General features: G+C 34.1%; 1 protein-coding gene across 1 annotated transcript; it reads right to left on the bottom strand.

The window, feature by feature from the left end:
• Window positions 1–4,325: 4,325 nt before the first annotated feature.
• Window positions 4,326–5,057, bottom strand: LOC139863848 (secreted RxLR effector protein 161-like). The gene has a single exon (XM_071852449.1). It carries the CDS (start codon window positions 5,055–5,057, stop codon window positions 4,326–4,328), a length of 732 nt encoding a protein of 243 aa, XP_071708550.1.
• Window positions 5,058–25,079: the final 20,022 nt, after the last annotated feature.

Raw genomic sequence — 25,079 nt, 5'->3', positions numbered from 1 at the left:
TTGAGTCAAAATAATTTCTTAACCCGTTGCGTAAAATAGCATTTGGGTTCCCCGCAATATATGCGTCAAAGTAAACACATCGTAACTTATGGGTTTCCCAATGTGATATCCCCCATCTTTCAAACGAAAGTCTCTTATAAACCAAGACATTCTTGGAACGTTCTTCGAATGTCTTACAAACTGATCTCGCCTTAAATAGTTGTGCCGAAGAATTCTGACCGACTCTAGACAAGATTTCATCAATCATGTCTCCGGGTAGGTCTCTTAAAATATTGGGTTGTCTATCCATTTTGTGTTTTTATACTGTAAAATAGACAAGAGTTAGATTCATAAAAAAAAATACTTATTAATACAAGCAATTTTTACATATATCATAAAGCATAAGCACACTATATTACATATATTACACCACACGAATACAACTATCTTATTCCGACTCGCTTGTTTCTTCTTCTTCGATTTTGGTTCGTTTTGCCAAGTTTCTAGGGATATATGATGTTCCCCTAATACGAGCTGTCGTTTTCCACATTGGTTTAGAAAAACCTGGTGGTTTAGAGGTTCCCGGGTCATTGTTACAACTTAAGGACTTCGGGGGTTGACGATACATATAAAGTTCATCAGGGTTGGAATTAGATTTCTCTATTTTTATGCCATTTCCCTTTTAAATTAGCTACTTCGGGGGTTCCGACTCTTCTTCCGGTTCCTCTTCGGGAACTTGTGAATCAGTCCACGAATCATTCCAATTTACATTTGACTCTTCATTATTATTAGGTGAGTCAATGGGACTTGTTCTAGATTTAGACATCTATCACATAATATCAAACGCGTTAAGAAGTTAATATATCACATAATATTCACATGTTAAAAATATATAGTTTCCAACAAAATTTGTTAAGCAATCATTTTTCAAGTAAACACGGTCGAAGTCCAGACTCACTAATGCATCCTAACAAACTCGATAAGATACACTAATGCAAAATTCTGGTTCTCTAAGACCAATGCTCGGATACCAACTAAAATGTCCCGTTCTTATTGATTAAAAACGTTCCATATTAATTGATTTCGTTGCGAGGTTTTGACCTCTATATGAGACGTTTTTTCAAAGACTGCATTCATTTTAAAACAAACCATAACCTTTATTTCATCAATAAAGGTTTAAAAAGCTTTACGTAGATTATCAAATAATGATAATCTAAAATATCCTGTTTACACACGACCATTACATAATGGTTTACAATACAAATATGTTACAACAAAATAAGTTTCTTGAATGCAGTTTTTACACAATATCATACAAGCATGGACTCCAAATCTCGTCCTTATTTAAGTATGCGACAGCGGAAGCTCTTAATAATCACCTGAGAATAAACATGCTTAAAACGTCAACAAAAATGTTGGTGAGTTATAGGTTTAACCTATATATATCAAATCGTAACAATAGACCACAAGATTTCATATTTCAATACACATCCCATACATAGAGATAAAAATCATTCATATGGTGAACACCTGGTAACCGACATTAACAAGATTCATATATAAGAATATCCCCATCATTCCGGGACACCCTTCGGATATGATATAAATTTCGAAGTACTAAAGCATCCGGTACTTTGGATGGGGTTTGTTAGGCCCAATAGATCTATCTTTAGGATTCGCGTCAATTAGGGTGTCTGTTCCTTAATTCTTAGATTACCAGACTTAATAAAAAGGGGCATATTCGATTTCGATAATTCAACCATAGAATGTAGTTTCACGTACTTGTGTCTATTTTGTAAACCATTTATAAAACCTGCATGTATTCTCATCCCAAAAATATTAGATTTTAAAAGTGGGACTATAACTCACTTTCACAGATTTTTACTTCGTCGGGAAGTAAGACTTGGCCACTGGTTGATTCACGAACCTATAACAATATATACATATATATCAAAGTATGTTCAAAATATATTTACAACACTTTTAATATATTTTGATGTTTTAAGTTTATTAAGTCAGCTGTCCTCGTTAGTAACCTACAACTAGTTGTCCACAGTTAGATGTACAGAAATAAATCGATAAATATTATCTTGAATCAATTCACGACCCAGTGTATACGTATCTCAGTATTGATCACAACTCAAACTATATATATTTTGGAATCAACCTCAACCCTGTATAGCTAACTCCAACATTCACATATAGAGTGTCTATGGTTGTTCCGAAATATATATAGATGTGTCAACATGATAGGTCGAAACATTGTATACGTGTCTATGGTATCTCAAGATTACATAATATACAATACAAATTGATTAAGTTATGGTTGGAATAGATTTGTTACCAATTTTCACGTAGCTAAAATGAGAAAAATTATCCAATCTTGTTTTACCCATAACTTCTTCATTTTAAATCCGTTTTGAGTGAATCAAATTGCTATGGTTTCATATTGAACTCTTTTTATGAATCTAAACAGAAAAAGTATAGGTTTATGGTCGGAAAAATAAGTTACAAGTCGTTTTTGTAAAGGTAGTCATTTCAGTCGAAAGGACGACGTCTAGATGACCATTTTAGAAAACATACTTCCACTTTGAGTTTAACCATAATTTTTGGATATAGTTTCATGTTCATAATAAAAATCATTTTCTCAGAATAACAACTTTTAAATGAAAGTTTATCATAGTTTTTAATTAATTAACCCAAAACAGCCCGCGGTGTTACTACGACGGCGTAAATCTGGTTTTACGGTGTTTTTCGTGTTTCCAGGTTTTAAATCATTAAGTTAGCATATCATATAGATATAGAACATGTGTTTAGTTGATTTTAAAAGTCAAGTTAGAAGGATTAACTTTTATTTGCGAACAAGTTTAGAATTAACTAAACTATGTTCTAGTGATTACAAGTTTAAACCTTCGAATAAGATAGCTTTATATGTATGAATCGAATGATGTTATGAACATCATTACTACCTTAAGTTCCTTGAATAAACCTATTAGAAAATATATAAATGGATCTAGCTTCAACGGATCCTTGGATGGCTCGAAGTTCTTGAAGCAGAATCATGACACGAAAACAAGTTCAAGTAAGATCATCACTTGAAATAAGATTGTTATAGTTATAGAAATTGAACCAAAGTTTGAATATGATTATTACCTTGTATTAGAATAATAACCTACTGTAAGAAACAAAGATTTCTTGAGGTTGGATGATCACCTTAAGTGAGCTAGCAAACTTGAAAGTATTCTTGATTTTATGTAACTAGAACTTGTAGAATTTATGAAGAACACTTAGAACTTGAAGATAGAAATTGAGAGAGATCAATTAGATGAAGAAAATTGAAGAATGAAAGTGTTTGTAGGTGTTTTTGGTCGTTGGTGTATGGATTAGATATAAAGGATATGTAATTTTGTTTTCATGTAAATAAGTCATGAATGATTACTCATATTTTTGTAATTTTATGAGATATTTCATGCTAGTTGCCAAATGATGGTTCCCACATGTGTTAGGTGACTCACATGGGCTGCTAAGAGCTAATCATTGGAGTGTATATACCAATAGTACATACATCTAAAAGCTGTGTATTGTACGAGTACGAATACGGGTGCATACGAGTAGAATTGTTGATGAAACTGAACGAGGATGTAATTGTAAGCATTTTTGTTAAGTAGAAGTATTTTGATAAGTGTATTGAAGTCTTTAAAAAGTGTATAAATACATATTAAAACACTACATGTATATACATTTTAACTGAGTCGTTAAGTCATCGTTAGTCGTTACATGTAAGTGTTGTTTTGAAACCTTTAGGTTAACGATCTTGTTAAATGTTGTTAACCCAATGTTTATAGTATCAAATGAGATTTTAAATTATTATATTATCATGATATTATCATGTATGAATATCTCTTAATATGATATATATATACATTAAATGTCTTTACAACGATAATCGTTACATATATGTCTCGTTTAAAAATCATTAAGTTAGTAGTCTTGTTTTTACATATGTAGTTCATTGTTAATATACTTAATGATATGTTTACTTATCATAGTATCATGTTAACTATATATATATCCATATATATGTCATCATATAGTTTTTACAAGTTTTAACGTTCGTGAATCACCGGTCAACTTGGGTGGTCAATTGTCTATATGAAACATATTTCAATTAATCAAGTCTTAACAAGTTTGATTGCTTAACATGTTGGAAACATTTAATCATGTAAATATCAATCTCAATTAATATATATATATAAACATGGAAAAGTTCGGGTCACTACAACGCTCCCCTAGGCAAGTGCATCATTCCCCCTAGACACTTGTCGGGACCCTAAATGGAGTTGAGATCAATCATGCCAATTTTTGTCAACTAGATATTTAAATGTGGGTTCATCTAAGGCCTTGGTTAAAAGGTCAGCAAGTTGACTTTTGGTGGGTACGAAGTACAATTCGACATTGCCTTTTTCAACACGATCCTTGATAAAGTGGTAACGAATGTCAATGTATTTGGTTCGAGAGTGGTGCACCGGGTTGCTGGTGATAGCAATGGCTCTCTGAGAGTCGCAATAGATCGGGATTTTGTGGAATCTGAATCCATAGTCAAGTAGTTGGGACTGCATCCACAGTACTTGGGAGCAACAGCTTGCAGCTGCAATATACTCAGATTCAGCAGTGGAAAGAGAGATGCAATTTTGCTTGCGAGAGGACCAGCTGACTAACTTGTGACCTAGGAATTGGAGACCACCAGAGGTGATTTTCCGGTTTACTTGGTCACCAGCATGATCAGCATCCGTGAATGCTGTAAGGTTGAAGCCGGTTCCGAAGGGATACCAGAGTCCGAGATTGGGCGTGCCTTTGAGATAGCTAAAGATTCTCATTACAGCCTTGTAGTGAGAATATCTAGGGTTGGCCTGAAAACGGGCACACAGACATACAGCAAACATGATGTCGGGTCTACTAGCAGTGAGATACATCAATGAGCCAATGAGGCTCCTATAGAGTGTTTGATCGAAAGATTGACCATCCAGATCAGCATGTAATGAAATGTTGATTGACATTGGAGTGGAGCTGGTTTTCATCGCAGGAAAGTTAAACTTTTTGAACATGTCAGAAATTTATTTTGATTGACCGATGAAAATCCCCATTGGAAGTTGTTTAACTTCTAATCCTAGAGAGAAGTGGATTTCTTCGAGCATGCTCATTTCAAACTTGTTCTTCATGAGTTCAGAAAACTTATAGTAGAGAGCGGGGGAAGTGGAACCAAAAATGATGTCATCAACATAGACTTGAATTAACAAGATGTGTTCTTTCTGTTTTCTGATGAATAGAGTCGTGTCAATGGTTCCACGTGAGAAGCCGTTCTTGAGAAGAAACGCGGTTAGGGTTTCATACCATGCCCTGGGTGCCTGTTTTAGACCATAAAGAGCCTTGGAAAGGAGATACACGTGATTTGGGCGTTTGGAGTCTATGAAACCTTCAGGTTGACTGACATAGACCTCTTCTTGAAGAATCCCGTTCAGAAAGGCAGTTTTTACGTCCATTTGATAAACGATGAATCGCTTGTGAGCAGCATATGAAAGAAATAGACGGATGGCTTCTAATCGAGCCACAGGAGCAAATGTTTCATCGTAGTCAATTCCTTCTTGTTGTCTGTATCCTTTTGCTACAAGACGTGCTTTGTTACAAATGATGATGCCGTGAGGATCCTTCTTATTTTTGAAGATCCACTTGGTATCAATAATGGTTTTTCCAGATGGACGAGGAACAAGTTCCCATACTTCAAGCCGATCAAATTGATGAATTTCTTCTTGCATGGCTATAGACCAGTCGGGATCTTGGAGGGCCTCAAAGGCAGTTTTAGGTTCGATCATGCTCAGAAAGGCAGCAAAAAAACATTCATTGTTGGAAGCCTTACGAGTGCGAACGGGAGTTTCAGGATCACCAATGATTTGATGAATTGGATGATCCGCAGTCCATTTCGTGGAATGTGGGAGAGGTGTAGTAGATTCATCATTAAGGGAGGAGTCGGTATGCGAGGAAGATGAGGATCTAGAACGTTCAGTGTTGTCAGTGGGGTATGTGGCATGTTCTTCCCACAGAGGAACAAGGGTATCTGCATTTTGTTCGGTGGATAGAATGGGAGGGGTTGCAGCGTCTAGAGACCTAGTACATGTTTCATTAGAAGGAGTATCTTCACTAGATTCGAGAGGAGATGATTCAATAGGTGGAGGATGATGGTTGAAAATGGGAGCGTTGTTTGAGGAAGACACTCCAGTATCAAGGTCATCTAGAAGAAGAAAATCGGAGGAATTACTTTCGTTCGATGGTGATTCGCCCACAACCGCCGGAGTAGATGAACTGATTGTGATTGATTCAGGGAGATCCGGTTCCGAGGGTACCGTGGGGTTTGTTGGCAATGGAGGGATGATGGGTTCAAAAAATACATCTAGATCATCAGAGGTGGCCAGTGGAATATGTCAGAAGTGAGGATCAGAATTGAGTCCGGGGCGAGAGCCGTTATGACCAAGAACCATTCCAGACATCTCATCAAAATTGACATTGGTGCTTTCTTTAATGATTCGAGTTCGACGATTATAAACATGATATGCCACACGATCTTGAGAGTAGCCAATAAATATTGCTTCATCACCACGAACATCAAACTTTCCAAGGTTGTCCTCATCATTTAGAACATAGCACACGCATCCAAATATGCGAAAGTACTTCATGTTGGGTCGACATTTGAAGAGCAGTTCGTATGGAGTTTTGTCAAACCGACGATTAATAATGGAACGATTTTGGGTGAAGCACGCAGTGTTAACAGCTTCAGCCCAGAGAGACGGGGGTAGCTTGGAATAAACAAGCATTGTTCTTGCTGCTTCAACAAGGGTGCGATTACGTCTTTCTACAACTCCATTTTGTTGTGGAGTACGAGCGGCAGAGTTTTGATGGGTGATGCCGGCATGATCGAGATAAGAGTTAAGAACATAGTTTTGAAATTCCGTGCCGTTATCAGTTCTGAGAGTACGTACAAGCATATTGGTGGATAATTGGATTCTTTTCAGAAAATCAATGATTATTTTCGGAGTTTCAGACTTACTTTTCAGAAATCTGACCCATGTGTATCGTGAATAGTCATCAACTATCACCAGGATGTACTTTCTTCCACCAAGACTGGAAACACGCATTGGTCCGCAAAGGTCCATGTGAAGCATATGAAGTGGACTGGAGGTGTTGAATTCAGTTTTTGATTTGTGGGAGGATTTATGAATCTTTCCCATAGCACATGAAGGGCAAATGTGTGAAGTATCGAATGAGATGAGTGGAACACCGTCAACAAGCTTGTTGGAGACAAGTTTGTTGAGGTTCTGAGAGTGTAGATGTGACATCTGGTGATGCCACAACCATGAGGCTTCAGAGGAAGCTTTGGAAACCAGGCAGAGTGGTTGTAAGTTTGAAGACATGTTTTTCATGGCAAGAGAGTAAAGAGTGGATTCACGTTTTCCTTCAAGTAGGTTGTCACCCTCCATGGTTTGAACACAGCACATAGATCTTTCAAAGATTACGCGAAGATCACTGTCACAGAATTAACTGACACTGAAGAGACAACACCCAAGACCACGAACATAGGACACACGTTTAATGGTCACACCGTTAAACACATAATCTCCATACCCCTCTATTATTGCAATTTCGTCGTTTCCAAAGCGAACAGTACCTAGAAACTTGTTGACATAGTTTGTCAACATTGATTTATCACCAGTCATGTGTCTGGAACAACCAGAATCCAGATACCAAACACATGCTGGGATAACCTGCAAAACAGAGTTAAGCACAAGTTTTAGGGACCCCAGTTATCTCGGGTTCCTTGTAAGCAGATATACTCAGAGAATTTAGATCATTAGGATCATTAGATGAAACATTCAACAAGGTCTGAACATTCATTACAACACACGAATCATGGTTTTGATGACCAAAATGCAGACGTCTTTTACATCTATTACACATTAATGACCCGGACTGAGAAGCAAGACTTAAAGATGCTTGGACTGTTTCAGTCTTGGGTTTCCATGCTTTCAAAATGCTTTATTTTGGTTTAGGTCTTGTGAAATTTAAAACACCAAATTTAGACCTAGTTTGAAAATGATTCATGTCTTTAAGTAATGACTGTCTAGCCCTTTGTGCTCTTTTGCAACGGTTTCGCTTTTGAGTCTTGGTTAATCCATCAGATATCTGCTTTGCAGCCTGGTTGAGATTTGGTAGTTGCAGATGTTTGATGGATTTGGGGTTGTGTTTCAATGATCTCCCACTGTTGCTCTGGAAGGAGTTAGAGTGGTTGAAATTTTGGAGAACATGATGGCTGCTTGAACCACCCCTCTTGTCTAGAGTAGACAGTGCAGGGTGGTTGTATGCTTTTCTTGCTGAGTGGTCATACACACCATGTTCTTGGATAATTCTTTGAACAGGGTTGTTTCGCCTTCCTATCAAGGTTGCGGAATGTGGTTGTTTGGGATCAGCACCTCTTTTAGTGACAATCATCTCCAAACGAGAGCTACGAATAGGGTTTTTTAGGATGGTGACAGCCGGAATGACAGGTTTCCTTGAATTCACTACCGTAGTGTAAGGAAAGCCTTGGTGATGTGGGGAGAGAACTCGTTGAGAATAGGTGGGTACCCATGGTACAAATTTCTCTTTTGTTGAATTTGATTCCTTTTGATGAGAATAATTTTGTGACAATGTTGGACCAAAATTCTTTTCGGCTTTTTCAAAATCACGATTCATTAAAACTTTTACTTGTAAATCGATGTTGTCCTTTTCAATAAGGGCAACATGTTTCTTATATCCTTTTAGTTCAAGTTTTAAGTCAACGATTTCTTTTCCGATAGATTCAGCAAGAACATTTGAGGGTTCGATGGGGTGGAAGGGCGACGGTCCCTGAGGGGCTTTGGACTTTGAAATCAATTCACAGAAAGTGGACGCTTGACTAGCAATCTATTTTTGAAGTTCATGCACATCATGAGCAAGTTGATCATTAGTTGTTACATGGAGTGAGATTTGGTGTTGCATGGCTTTTATGATCATCAGAAATTTTCGTTCATTGTCAAAAGAATTCATTTTATTTTCAAAAAGTTCCTTTTCCAAAATGATGATGTATTTTTCTAATACCAGAGTTGGTAAATAGACAATACGTTTTTGACCTTCCGAATTCTCACTTTCATTAAACAAATCAGGTAAGCTTTCATATGAAAATGAGTTTTTCTTTTTTCAAATAAAGAGCGTTGATTTTATCATAAATTAGAGCAATTTCTCGTTTTATTTTAGTTGATCTTTTAGCCAATGCTTCCTCAACCTCACTGTTGGATGCAAATGTGAGTCGTGCAGGTAGACCAATCATCAAGTATTTACTATCATACAAACAGGGCTCTGCTTTGGCCATTTTGGACAAGGTGAGAGGGTTTTCAAAACCTAGGCCTTTGTTCTCACGGAAGGAGTCCTTTGGACGATTCATGAAAAGGGTTTGATTCAAGATGTGTCCTGCTAAAACAACCTTAGACTGTTCGGTCCTGTAGAGCTTTTCTTCAAATTTTCCTAGACGAGTTTGAAGGTTTAGATTATGTGTAGTAAGTTTAGAACATTCAGAGGTTTTCTTAGCAAGATCGAAGAGAGGTTCTCTTATCTTTTCTTCTAAGGTATCTAGGAGAGTTTTCTTAGAAGCAGTGAGTTTCTTAATTTCTTTCTCAGCATTGTCTACTTTCTCACAAAGAACTTCATTTCTTAACCTAAAGTTTGTCCTTTCTATTCGTAACGGTCTCACACTAGATTCTAGCTCCTTTAATTGTGTTACTTTATCAGCTAGATCCTTCTGAAGTGTTAGGTATGCATTGTTTGACACTTTGATTTTCAATTCAGCTATTAACCTATGGTTCTCATTTTGTAGTCCACTAACTTGACTAGCAAATGATCTAAGATCCTTACTCATTTTAGTAAAGTTGTCAATATACATATCAGGTAATTCAGGGAGCTTCTTATCATGATTATGAGAAGCAGGTTCATTTCTAATGGGCACATTAATTTAGATAGAAGGGTCATTGGGTCTCTTAGAGGTTGCTTGCAATACATCAGAAACACTTTCAGAACTATTATTTACAGAGTTATAATATTCATGAATTATGTCGGTGTAAAGTTGTACCTCTTCCTCATCATCGGAAGAAACACTGTCAGGAGCATGGTTCATGTTGGTGAGTTTCACTATGTTGGCACGTTCGGGCTCCTGTTCACTGTCTGACCAGTTTAGCCAAACGTCATCTGAGGCTTTGAGGACCTTCCCCTTTTCGGCATCTTGGGCGAGCAACATCTTTTTCTTGTAGTACTCGGCATCCTTTCGTTTGGGTAGTCTGCATTCTCGTGCAAAGTGACCTATTTTACCACAGTTGAAACAAACATTATCGGGGTCCTTGCTGTCAGGGGCCCGGTATTGAGTGGTAGGTGTTTCAGGTTTTTTGTAGTAAGAAGAGCTGGAGGAGGTTCGATTGTTGTTGTTTTTCTTAAAGCCGCCAGATGATCTCCTGAGATTCAGTTGCTTACTGAACATTGCGGTAGCCTTGACGAGATCCCGGTGTTCTTCATCAACATCAGAGTATGTGTCCTCATCAGAGGAAATGGTTTGTTTTGTTTTGAGAGAGTTGGAGCGGTTGGAAGGGGTTTTGGTGGAGCTTTTGTTAACAAACAAGGCCATTGGATCACTGGTTTTAGTGAGATTGGATTTAGGGATTTGGGCGGCTAGAACATCAGGTTGATGATTCATTAGTTTCCCTACAACTTCATGGATGTTGTACTTCTTGGTGTTTTTGGATGCACGGAAGTTGTTTCCATAAGGAGTCCAGGTGGCATTTAGTTTCTTCAGAAATTTCATGTTCAGCTCTTGATTTTCCTTTTTCACTCCAACCTTCTTTTGCTCATTAATGACTTCATAGAAATGTCTGTAGCAGTCTTTTAGGGGTTCATTGGGTTTCTGAAAGTAGTCCTCATACATTGCGAGCGCTATGTCGAGTTTTGTCTGTTCGGATTGACTGTATCCTTCCTGTTGACGGGTGATTTCATCTAGATGTTCTTTTCCGGATTTCAGAGAGCTGGCGGATTTGTACATGTCATGAGGAAGGGCTTGCATGATGATGGACCTGGAATCAATATCGGCTTGCGCTCTCTTAGCTTCTTCACCTTGAAGTTCATAGGGTTTTAGGACTTCGCCGGTGTCAGGGTGAAGTGAGATCTTGGGTCCATTGAGAAATGATTCCCAGAGGTATTTGGTTTGTTCTCCTTTTCCGTCGATGAAGTTGTCAAATCTTCCTTTCCATTCGTCAAACAGTCCCTCGAACAGCATGGGAGGACGAGTATCCGAGCCCACAACCAAAGCATCACGGTTTGTAGTAGCCATCTTAACTTAGAAGTGTGAACTGAGTGGTGCAAAGGACAGAATTTTAAACAAGAGATTGCTTAGAGTGAAGGAACACTTGTGTAAGCAGATTGAAATTAGGGTTTTGGTGTAAAACCACTTGTACAAATTGAGTGGTTTTTGAACAAAGTCAAATTTCAAGTCAGATTAAGTTTTCGAGCACCACTAAAGAAGAAGTGAAATGGAGATTTTCGAGCAGCACAATTCTGAGATCAAAATCCTAGGTTTTCGAGCAGGCAAGATAATATAGCACTAGTAAGGTTTTCGAGCAGGTACTGTATTCGAGCAATTAAGGTATTTGAGCACCTACTTAATTCTAGAGCACCTAAAGTATTCGAGCAGATAACTAGGGTTTTAAGCAAAACCAAGCCCTCAAAACAGGGTGGTTTTTCGAGCAAGACCAGGTAATCGGGACACAAGGTTTTCAGGCACAAAAGGACAAAATCTTTAAAGTTAACGAGCAAATTGAAATTTTCGTGCAAGGTTTTCGGGCACTATAAATCACTGTTTTTCAGTAATCTTTTAAAGTTTAAACTTAATTTTTTCGAGCAAATGCTCAAGTTGCTTACTGTTTTCGAGCAAAAATCACCCCTTTTTCAAAGTTTTTCGAGCATTTTGACTGGAAAACAATTAGTTCAGTGAGTTTAAATTCAAACTTTTTTGACTTTTAAGAAAGAGAAAGTTATGCACGTGAGCTCTTACACATAAGTACAAGGTGATGCACACAAGGACAAGTCCTTTGTCCTTTCTGACACAAGTCAAGGTAAAATGTCAAGGACAAGTCGTTATCATACCAAAAACTATCGGGTAAAGTGGTTTTCGGTGGGTATTAACCGTAGGTCCAAAGTTGGGAGCCAAAAACTACTAAACACGTGTGAAAAACAACGAGTTTTTCGAGCAAAACCTTAGGGTTTCACTGTAGTGAAGCAACCCTAAGAGGTTTTCGAGCAGTTTCAAACCCAGATGGGTTTTTCGAGCACAGATTCTGGAAAAAACTTAAGAAATTTTCAAGTAATTTCAAGCAGATTTAGTCAAGATTAAGTGCAAACCAGCATGTATCATGTGTCTATAAGGCATTTAAAAGGTTTTAACATGACAGGAGTGAAGAATTTCAAGCATTTTTCGAGTATAATGTGTAATAAAGTGACAAAGTCATAGTATTTTAAACATAGCATCAGAAATATGAACCTATGAAGCAAGAACTATGAATAAAGCATATAAGTTAAGCACAAATATACCAGAAAATTACACGGTATTCATATCATTTTGACATACAAGCCTTTTTCATACGACAGAAGCATGATAAGCATAATTTATCACAAAAAGAATATCGAACAAATTGGAATCTGAAAAATTTTCGAGCATAAAGTTTACAGAAACAAGTGACACTGAGAAAAATCATACGAGTTCTAGTGCATGTTCAATCATTAAAGACAGATTACAAGCATAAAAATAAGAGAATTTAACATACAACAGCTAATTCGTGACCGAATGGGTTTTAATTGAGATACCTCAACTGAGGAACACCAAACTCTCCAAAAACACGATTCTTGAAGCTTCAATCCTTGGATCAAAAAGCAAGATAGCAAGTCCCGCTCTGATACCAATTGTTAGTCCCAAATGAAGCTTGGATCCACAGTTTTGATGGATGTTTAGTGGGTTGGAAGTATTAGTTATCAAGAACACTAGAGAGAAAAGATAAGATATGTAATATGCAAAATGGATAACTAGTTCATTAACAAGTGAGGAGGTTGTTTATATATGACAACCTCCTAAGTTACAAGAGTTACAAGTTACCATGGTAAATACAGTGAATACATTACAAAGAAATAATAAAACCGTGCGCCACAAATCTATTACATAAACATATGTCAACAGTCTTACATGGCATATTTTTTCAAGAAAACGTTGCATTCACCAAATCATCACCATGTATCTTATTTTGACTGCATTGTCAACAGAAGTACTATTGTAAACTATTATTACAGTGATTTTCTATATGTAGAAATCATCAGATGTCGAAAACCTTTGATTTAAATATACATTTATGGTATGCATTTTCAAAAGAATACAATGTTTACAAAACGTATCATATAGAGGTCAAATACCTCGCAATGAAATCGATGAATGACGTATTGTCCATATGGATTTGGAGCGATCGTCACAATAATGAAGAAAACATTGGACAAAATAAAATTTGTTAGAAACAAACAATTTAACTATGAGAAGAATTTTGTTAAGAATCCACGCTAACTGTTCCTAGCTAACTGTTCCTAGCTAACTGATTACATTTTATTTATAGCAATTTATTTATCGCAATTTATATTCTCGCAATTTTATTTATCATCATTTAATTTCTGTTATTTATTTTACATACTTTAAATATCGGGACACGTATACAAGGTTTTGACAGATCATATCGACACATCTATATATATTATTTGGAATAACCATAGACACTCTATATACTGTAATGCTCGAGTTCGCTATACAGGGTTGAGGTTGATTCTTAAATAATATATATACTTTGAGTTGTGATCGAGTCTCAGACATGTACACGGGTCACGATACGTATTATTTAATTCGAATATTATATATTAAACCATATATGAATTATTGAATTACTAATTCTGGACTGCTAACTATGGACTGCCAACATTGGACAATTAAAATGAATTAAAATATTAATTATAACATATGAAACTAAATATTTCTTTAAGTTTTCCACTTGATTTCATCTTAAACCTTATTTGTATCTCGACGATTACAATCTGCGTTCAAACCTTTCATGATTCTTGAAAACACCTCAATCGAGAGGATGAACCAACTGCACTTCATTTACGGAAGGAAAGATTGATGCATATAGTTATGCACCCGAAAAACTCTTGAAACCTGAGTAAACATTTAACACGTATCTGTGCTAGCTCCTTTGGCGTTGTTATTACCAAAACAGCTTTGCAATCACTTTCCAAAGTAGCAAATTTTGTCACAGCTCCAGCAAGACAACTTCGACTTTTCGTTCGAAATAACCTTATTATAACCTTGATATATATACGTACTCTTTTATTGTTACCGGGGAACCATTTATATCCCACCATATTACCAGCAGAAGTACCAGCAACCTCGTTGCTCTTTGGTTTAAATCTCTCCGACAAATCACTATATTTATCTATTACAGTCTTATCATGAACTCATCGGCATCTTGTAACGATAATTACTATACCAAATACCGGGAGGCATCAACCGATAATCTCGAATTTCTCAGCGATTCTACGACAACAATTATATATGTATATATATATATATATATATATATATATATATATATATATATATATATATATATATATATATATATATATATATATATATATATATATATATAACTTCTATCTCCTGGATTCACGAACTTCAATTCTGAATTTTTGAAAAGCGCTTTAGCCTATGAATCAGTTTTCTGAGTTTTGAAAAAGCTGATGAAGCAGTGAAAACGGGAGACTGCCTTAACAATCAAAAGTTTGATATAACAAATTGAGTAAACCATGAAGGGGAATCTGAACAAATCACAAGGACTAAACTTGTACATAAAGAATCCTGGTGATTCTGTATCTGATGAAATCTTTAGCGAACACCATACTTCTGAATCTAAACCCTTACGGATAAATCTTCTTCATCATCCTTCGATATTAGAAATTCCAAGATATCATCGTATCTTTCATTATAAATATCCTCGATATTTTTAAAAATATTTTTATAACTATTCTTATCTGAAATCATTAATCTCTTCGCGCTATAATTGTTACATCATATAAGACACTGTTAGTTTCTATATTCTGTAAACTTTTGAGTTTAAACTATGAATGTTTTTGAAGTAGTGTTGGGGAACTGAAGCATGAGTTAGTATAATATAATGACACTTGATCAACGTGATTATATTACAGTAAGTCATGCTGAGTTTTCTAATGAGACATGATGATTCACAGATCCTAACATCATCATGTGCCATGTTACACGACTCTTGTATTCTATTTAACCTTAAAAATATCAAGAAAATATTTTCTTGATGATTCGGTCTTATCCGGATATCCTGGTAATTTGACAAATCAAATCGTGCTACTACCTTTTCTTTCCACCTTGTATATTATGATAATTTGAAACTCCATACCTACGGATTCTGGACCATTACTTGCAAAAAGAAAACAAAAGCATGAAGCTCCGAAATAGAAAGGGGGTATAAATCGCAGCAAATAAGAGAGAGCATTAACTGTGAATGACAATGATTATAGAAGACGGAAGCAAGGACTCTGAAATATAAGGGAGAGTATAAAAACCCAATAACAACAAGGAGGTCACAAACCGTGGATATTAATACGAATAACAATATAAAGACACGGTATAATTAAGAATAGTATCACCCCAAGGTAATAGTAGAAGTAAACAGATTTTTCTGGTGGAAGATCGAAAAGAAGGATGACAGAAATGATAATTAGGAAAATATCAAGGATTAGAACGGGATTAAGCATTTTCACAATATTTTGGATGTATGAACTAAGAAATAAAGTATAGAAATGGTGAAAATAATGGAACGGAAGAAGTTCATTTATAGTGGAAATACCAGACAGAGCAATCGAGACAGATGATCGCATTTAATTAAACAGATCTTAATTTCCATAAATCCCGAAGAATAAGATCTTATAGATTTCCAAGATTTTCTTTTAAATCCCTTGAATTTCAGAATTCAACCCTGACTACGTCAAAAGTTAAATCTATCTTAATCTTTCGTGACAGCTTCACTCGTACGCTTCACATAGTCAAATCGTTTCATTTATATTAATCAATAATGATAAAACTCTAATTATCAACTCATTTACGTCATGAAAACATTTTTATTGTTAGCCATGATGACCTCAATCAAATTCGGGACAAAATTTCTTTAACGGGTAGGTACTGTGATGACCCGAAAATTTCCGACCGAATTTAAACTTAATCTCTATCTGATTTCGACAAGATAAGCAAAGTCTGTAATGTTGAGTCTCAAAATTTTTTTTAACGATTTCAGTAAACCTTTGACTATTTCTGACGATTCACGGACAACTATTTGTATATATATATATATATATATATATATATATATATATATATATATATATATATATATATATATATATATATATATATATATATATATATATATATATATATGAGATTTGATAAGCATAATATGTTATATCAATCTCATTATTATTATTATTATTAACATTAATATTAATATTATTATTTGTATCATTAAAATTATTGTAATATATAATATATAGATTTAAACATGTAAATTGATATTACTAGTATTATTATTAAATATTATCATCATTATTATTATATATTATCATTATTATTATTATTATAACTATTATTAACAAAATTATTATGTTTAATTAATATTATCAGTATTATTATTATTTATTATTATTAATAGAATTATTATTATTAATATATTTATATTTATTAATTATTAATATTAATTATATATATATATATAAATTATAAAAATCAGATTCAATTATATGAATCTGTTTCACGTCCCCATCTAATTCATTTTCCTTTCTTTGTACTCGATTCCTTCTATCTCTAAATTCGTACGAATCACAAATCAAACAATGGGATAATCCAAAATCTGTTAGACATCTATATCATCTAAATATACAAATCTGTTCCAATCACTATCTGCTTTATATTTTTTTTTATCTTCTTCCTTCTGATTTAGAATCCTGTCTGAATATTGTTACATGTCGATATCCTCATCACTACAATACAAACTCGATTGATTATTGATACAGTATCAAACAATAATGAAAGAAAGGGATTCTTGAACTAAACATAGATGACTTTGTATATTTATATACATACATCATTTGATGATTTCGAAAACAACACCACAACTCAACATCTTCAAACACCCACCATCGCCACACACCTTCAAAATCCAATAATGTTCATGTTTTTCATTCAAACCACCCTACCATCACAAACCACTAGCACATTAGTATATTGTATCTAAACAAGTGACATTTGCAAACCTGAATAACTTGTGTTTTTCTGTCAACTAGAGGCATCAACCGAAATCATCACTTTTCACTACAAACCCACTTCCCTTTTTCTGTTTAAATCGAATTACCACCGCCATTGTAAACACCCTTGTTCTCACAACCAACCCACCTCACTATCATGAGTTAACATCCTGAACTAACACCATAACCTCCGCCACCTTATAACTTTCCTATAGAACACAAACACAAACCCAACGAACACCACTTTGTTATTGTTACCACTTCTTCTTGTTTCGAATAAGGTCACCAAACCCAACCCATTTACTCATGAAGTTGCGTATATATTTTTTTTTTCTTCATCCAAACGTTCACAACAAAGTGAGTATAAATATTAAGATATTGATATAGGCAAGAATGAGTGCTCTTCTTTTATTTTATGGCCGGCACTTATTAAAAATAAAAGGTGCCGTATCATATTGCAAAGAGGGGTTGGAATGGGGACATCATGCACGATAAATGCTCTCTTTTTACTTCCACCATCGAATATTAAATTAAAGGAGATGGTGGGATACACACAAGCTGGTGATAGAGTTCTATGTAAAGTGCTTCAAATTAAATTAAACCAAACACAATCCAAGCTTATGACCGACAACCTTTAAACCAATGACCCACTCCCATTAACTTCTTATTCCGTTTAAAATTTGAAACATGTTAATTGGGCTGTAAACTAATTTAGTTGTTGGGCCATGTATATGCTAGAACGTAAACTTGTTTAAAGTTTTGGGTGTCACTTTGGTCGATTAATAACTCTTTAAGTAATTCATTTTCCCCAAGAACGTAATAGTTGTTGTATCGTTGGACTGAATTCCTTTTTAGATTAACAGTCGGAACCCATCATCCAAACTTCACCACCTTCAACCACTTTCAATTATTTCTGTTAACTATAGCTAATGTTACCCATCCGATATTTTTTTTCTTTTTCCTTCCCGTTCAGTTTCCAAACCACAACCTGCAACCTGTTTTTTTGCTGCTATAAAATGTGCTACTCACATACTTGTTCCCAACTATAATGAGCAAAAGTGAATGATAAAGTTTAGTTAATTTATTTTAAAAGGGACCAAGACCCACCCATTAAATGTTGTCGACAAACTCCATTACTTTTCATAATTCGTTGCTTTTAATCCACAAAAGTAGCTGATGGATTTTAATTACATGAGGAATTGCTAAATTAACTTGGGCCGATTATGATTAAAGGTAATGGATAGTGATAATGATGATGCGTGCACTAGATAATATAAGTGACGCTATTATGATGATAAGACGTTGATGAAGTTAAGATGATGATGATACGACTTTCTGTAATGATTCGAATGCCTACTGATGCAGTAATATTTCGATAAATAAAATGGCTGCCATCGAATTGGTGATCATACTATCTGGCTATGTTATCAGGTTAATTAAATGGCTTTAATTTGTTGGGCCATACATGATTTAATGGATTTACAAAATGGGAATTGTTGATGGGTCGAAATTATATGGCCGTGACCCATGTATTTTGTTGGGCTGCTACTATACTTTTATTGTGGTGAAGAAGAAAAATGGAAACAGGATATAACGATTAAATAAAAATTTAGTATGAATGTAATCAGAATAAGCAAAGGTAGAGGGACGGTTGAGTGTATGGTTGGTAAACGAGAGGTCTGGGGTTTGAGCCCGGGAATGAGCAGTTATTTTTTTTTTGGAGCTCTTTCATGTGAGTTGGTATTATTATTATTATCTCATTATTTTTTTATTTTTTTATTTGATATTAGTATTATAATTATTATTTATTATTGATTGTTGTTAAGTAATTATTATTATTACCAATATTAGAAATAAGATTATTAGTATAATTAATATTATTATCATCATTATAATTATTAAAATATATAGTATTATTATTAATATGACTATTAAAATTTCTATTAGAATCATTATTTTTATTAAAAGTACCATTATTATTTAAAATATTATTTTTATGAAAATTAACATTTTTATCTTATCATTATTATCTTTTCATTAAAATTATTATTATTACTAACATTATTTTTTTTATAGCAGTATCATTACTAAATCTAATTACTTTTAGTATTATTATTATCATAAAAAAATACAAATTTTTATTTATTATTATTATTAATATTATTTTACCAAATAAATAGCTATATAAGAATATATTTAAAACATATCGCATAACAACCTTAATATTTTCATAATAAATACTAATTATTTATCTAAAGTATATAAAATAAATATAGTTAATATAGTTACCAATGAAACATAAAAGTTACTGAAATAACAATTAATAATAATATCTAAACTTGTTCGATTACAAGTATATGTTTTAATAAATATATGAATAATATAGGTTCGTGAATCCGAGACCAACCCTACACTTGTTCAATGACGCCATATGTATTTTTACTACAAAATACAGTATGGTGAGTTTCATTACTCCCTTTTTAAATGCTTTTGCAATATATATTTTTGAGACTGAGAATACATGAGCTTTTATAAATGTTTTACGAAATAGACACAAGTAATCGAAACTACATTATATGGTTGAATGATTGAAGCCGAATATGCCCCTTTTGCTTGGCAACCTAAGAATTAGTAAACCAGTCTACTAATTGACGTGAATCCTAAAGATAGATCTATTGGGCCTAACAAACCCCATCCGTTGTAGCGGATGCTTTAGTACTTCGAGTTTTTATATCATGTCCGACGGATGTCCCAGAATGATGGGGATATTCTTATATGCATCTTGTTAATGTCGGTTACCAGGTGTTCTATCCATATGAATGATTTTTGTCTCTATGCATAGGACGTATATTTATGAGAAATGGAAATGAAATTCTTGTGGTCTATTAAAATGATGAAAATGATCGATTATGATAAACTAATTAACTCACCAACCTTTTGGTTGATACTTTAAAGCATGTTTATTCTCAAGTATTAAAGAAATCTTCCGCTGTGCATTTGCTCATTTTAGAGATATTACTTGGAGTCATTCATGATATATTTCAAAAGACGTTGCATTCGAGTCATTGAATTCATCAAGATTATTATTAAGTCAATTATAGTTGGATATATTATGAAATGGTATGCATGCCGTCAACTTTCGATGTAATGAAAGTTTGTCTTTTAAAAACGAATGCAATGTTTGTAAAATGTACCATATAGAGGTCAAGTACCTCGCGATGTAACCAAATGTAATGTATTCGTCCAGATGGATTAGGACGGGTCCTTTCAGCTTCTCTGAGAGATGGTCCAGTTGTAGAGTATCGTCCGGATACTGGTATGCCAATTCCAGTCTATGAGCTTTCTGGTGATAGACGAGAGAGAGCTCAGGGTGACAGAGAGGCAAAGAACATTGTTATGCAAGCTATCCCATATGAATTGTTTGAAAATGTTGATAGCAACACCACAGCAAAAGACATATGGGATGAGATCAAACGACAGCAAGAAGGTTATGACATGTCCGATGTTACTAAACTGAATAAGGCTCTTGGATTTTATGAAGATTTCAAGCAGGAACCTGAAGAACCACTCAAGGATACCTACCGTCGTTTCATTAGTGTTCTCAATGAGTTGAAAAGGTGCAGAATTACAAAGGTACACACTGAAATTAACATGAAGTTCCTCAAAATGCTCAATGTTGATTGGCTTCTGATAGTGCTCCAAATGAACATATATTTAGTATCAATATCCCTCCGATATGTAAAGATTTCAGTTGCAATTGTTCCATTTTCATGTAATATTCATTTATATTAAATAAGTGCGAAGACAAAAGGCGAAAACAACGAATTGAAGACGCAAAGGTCCAAAAAGCTCAAAAGTACAAGATACAATTAAAAAGGTTCAATTTATTGATAAGGAACGTCTAAAAATGACAAGAGTACAAGTTACGAAACGCAAAGTACAAAATATCTCAGCGTACGCAAGGACGTTCGAAAATCCGGAACCGGTACATGAACCAACTCTCAACGCTCGACGCAACGGAAAAAAAAATTACGAGTCTACTATGTATATAAATATAATATAATATATAAATAATTATAAAAATTATTTATATATTATATATATTTAAATAAAAACCGTCGGCAGCCTTGGATCTTGAACTTGTGGGCTGGTTTTGGAACCTCCGCGACTTGCGGAGCTGGAAGGCCAAAATGGCCGCGACTCGCGGAGCAGTGAATTTCAGTTCTGGCTATAAAAGCTCTCGAGTTCTGTATGTAAAATATATAAAAAAATAAATAATAATAATAATACTCCCTAGTATAATATAAATAAATATATATATATATATGTATATATAGTATAGATTAGTGTTATATTAGATTAGTTTGGGTTATGTAAAAGTTATTTTTACGGGTTTTTAAAGTCGAAGCTCTGTCCGTGTAACACTACGCGATAAATAATCAATGTAAGCTATGTTCTCCTTTTTAAATTAATGTCTCGTACTTAAGTTATTATTATGCTTATTTAAAACGAAGTAATCATGATGTTGGGCTAATTACTAAAATTGGGCAATTGGGCTTTGTACCATAATTGGGGTTTGGACAAAAGAACGACACTTGTGGAAATTAGACTATGGGCTATTAATGGGCTTTATATTTGTTTAACTAAATGATAGTTTGTTAATGTTAATATAAAGATCTACAATTGGGCGTCCCTATAAATTACCATATACACTCAATCGGACATGATGGGCGGGGTATTTATATGTACGAATAATCGTTCATTTAACCGGACACGGGAATGGATTAATAGCCACTAGAATAATTAAAACAGGGGTGAAATTACATTCAAGGGTAATTGGTGTAATTGTTAACAAAGTAGTAAAACCTTGGTTTACACGCAGTCGATAACCTGGTGTATTCATTAAACAAAGTATTAAAACCTTGTTACAATTCGAATCCCCAATTAGTTGGAATATTTAACTTCGGGTATAATAATAATTTGACGAGGACACTTGCACTTAATATTTATGATTGATGGACTGTTATGGACGAAAACCAGACGGACATATTAAATAATCCAGGACAAAGGACAATTAACCCATGGGCATAAAACTAAAATCAACACGTCAACCATCATGGTTACGGAAGTTTAAATAAGCATAATATATTTTATTTCATATTTCCTCGTACTTTTATTTATTGTCATTTTAATTATGGTTATTTATTTTATTGTTATTTAAATATCATCATTTACTATACGCTTCGCTTAAAATATAAATCGACAAACCGGTCATTAAACGGTAAACCCCCTTTTATATATTATTTTATATAATTATATATATTTTGTACAAATATAGTTGTTTAAAAATATAGTGTGCAATAAGCCCGCTCCCTGTGGAACGAACCGGACTTACTAAAAACTATATTACTCTACGATTAGGTACACTGCCTATAGTGTTGTAGCAAGGTTTAGGTATATCCATTTTGTAAATAAATAATTAAAACTTGTGTAATTTGTAACGTATTTCGTAGTAAAATATAGTACTATCACGTACCCCTCCGCTACATCATCAAGTTTTTGGCGCCGCTGCCGGGGAATTGGCGAAACGCTATATTTTTAATATATATTTGTATAAATATATTTTTAGAAAAAAAAAAAGAAAAAAAACACGTCGAATTAAAAACTGTACCAGAGTTGAATTTTGGAACCCCGCGACTCGCGGGGTTTGCTGCATCGATTACCGCGACTCGCGGAGACACTCTGACACGGGTACACAGAACCCTAATTCAGCATTAATTACGGATAATTATTAATTATTATTATTATAACCCTAACTAATTATTATTATTATTATAATTACTTTTACTTTTTATTTAATTTATATATTTTAATTAAATTAGTTTAATTAATTTGTAAAATTAATAGTTTTAATAAATAAATAATATAAAAATAATATTTTTATAAAAATTGTACTTTTTACAACTTTTTGTATATTTTTATATTTTGTCCCTTTTTAATCGTTTTAGCGTAATATTTGTATTTTTAGCTCATATTTAGTTTTAAACTTAGTTTTTGCCATAGTTATTTTTATTTCTAGATTTTTAGGCTTTGCCGTAAAATCCCTTAAGTGCTTTTTCTTTAGACTAAGATTTAGGTGCTTTAGAATTTTGCGATGCCGTTTTTATATTTTAGTACCTTTTTAAGTTATTACCATTTGTGATATAGTTTTTCTTTTAAGCTTTAATATTTTTAGACGCAACTTTTAATTCTTAGTTTTTAATTCTTTTTTAAGATTACGACGCGCTATTTTCTTATTTTTATTTTTCAACGTTTTTCGACGCGCATTCTTTTTCTTTCTTATTTCTCGACGCTTTAGTTTTTAGGACTTAGAAATTTTCTCTATTTCTTATCTAATATCTCAAACGGAAAGAAAAATTATTTAAGTGGTTAAATTAATGGACGTTGACAATTTTCTGCTTCGTAGTAATAGTTGGATTTGTTAGTGGCTGAGTTGTGAACTTCCGATTTAAAGGGTTCTGGCTCCCTGCTGCATCTTTTGGCTATTCGAAACGTGGGCAAAAGCAGAAAAGTCTATTAATTGGACAACTTATATAAGTTTTCTATTTTTATAACTAATAGGATAATTAGTGAACGCACCACATTGTAGCTAAAAATTTGTCCATCGCAATAAAATGGAAAATTTTGAAAACAGGGCCTTGGAAACTCTTTTTGAACTCCAAAATCAATTAAATCAATACCCTCAAACGAGTGTTGATAACAATTCATTCGGTCAATCTTGGATCGCGAACGACGAAACAATAACTGGTTGTGAAATCTGTGGAGATTATCACTCAACATGGGAATGTTACTATTACGTTCCTATGGAAAATTACGCACCCACGGAACCTGAATGGAACGATTACGAAGAACACAATTCAAATTGGGATTATTCCCAAGAATATATCCAAAGTCAACAACCAGAAGACGAGGAAAATTACGTGTCCGAAAATTCTTTAAACATTATAAAAATCAAACTCGAAGAACTCGATGCTCAAAATGAACAAATGAGAGAGTTTGTAAACCGGCAAGCTGAAACTCTATCAAATTACACACCTATTGATCTGAGGAGACATGTTCAAAAAAATCCCATATCATCGAATTTTGATGAATTCGAGAGCTCCGAAATCACCAACTACCCCGATGATACTTTTTATTCAGTCTTACCAAATTCACAACATATCGACACATTAGCCTCTACAGACAAAATCATCAATCCATCAATGAATGATGAAGAAGAAATAAGGGTGACAAATTGGTACTCTTGGGAATACGATAACGTTGAAAATTTTAACCCCAAGGCCAAACCGAACTTCACCATTCCACAACCTTCCAACCCAATATTCTCAATAGACGAGTCATCTACCGAAAATGAACTACGAGCTGTAATAGATAATGACACCTCGGATTTCACCCAATTGGGTAATAGAGGTGAAAACTTTGATCTTGAGAATAAAAGGAAGGAAACGTTAGAAATTGTCCACCCTATAATATGTATGTCGGTGTATATCGATCCATTTGACCAAGAACCAGAAAAGAGACAT

The sequence above is a fragment of the Rutidosis leptorrhynchoides genome, chromosome 8, assembly GCF_046630445.1.
Source record: "Rutidosis leptorrhynchoides isolate AG116_Rl617_1_P2 chromosome 8, CSIRO_AGI_Rlap_v1, whole genome shotgun sequence".
Classification (NCBI taxonomy): domain Eukaryota; kingdom Viridiplantae; phylum Streptophyta; class Magnoliopsida; order Asterales; family Asteraceae; genus Rutidosis; species Rutidosis leptorrhynchoides.
The sequence above is the reverse complement of the archived record's forward strand: the minus strand, read 5'-3'. Positions and strand labels throughout refer to the sequence as shown.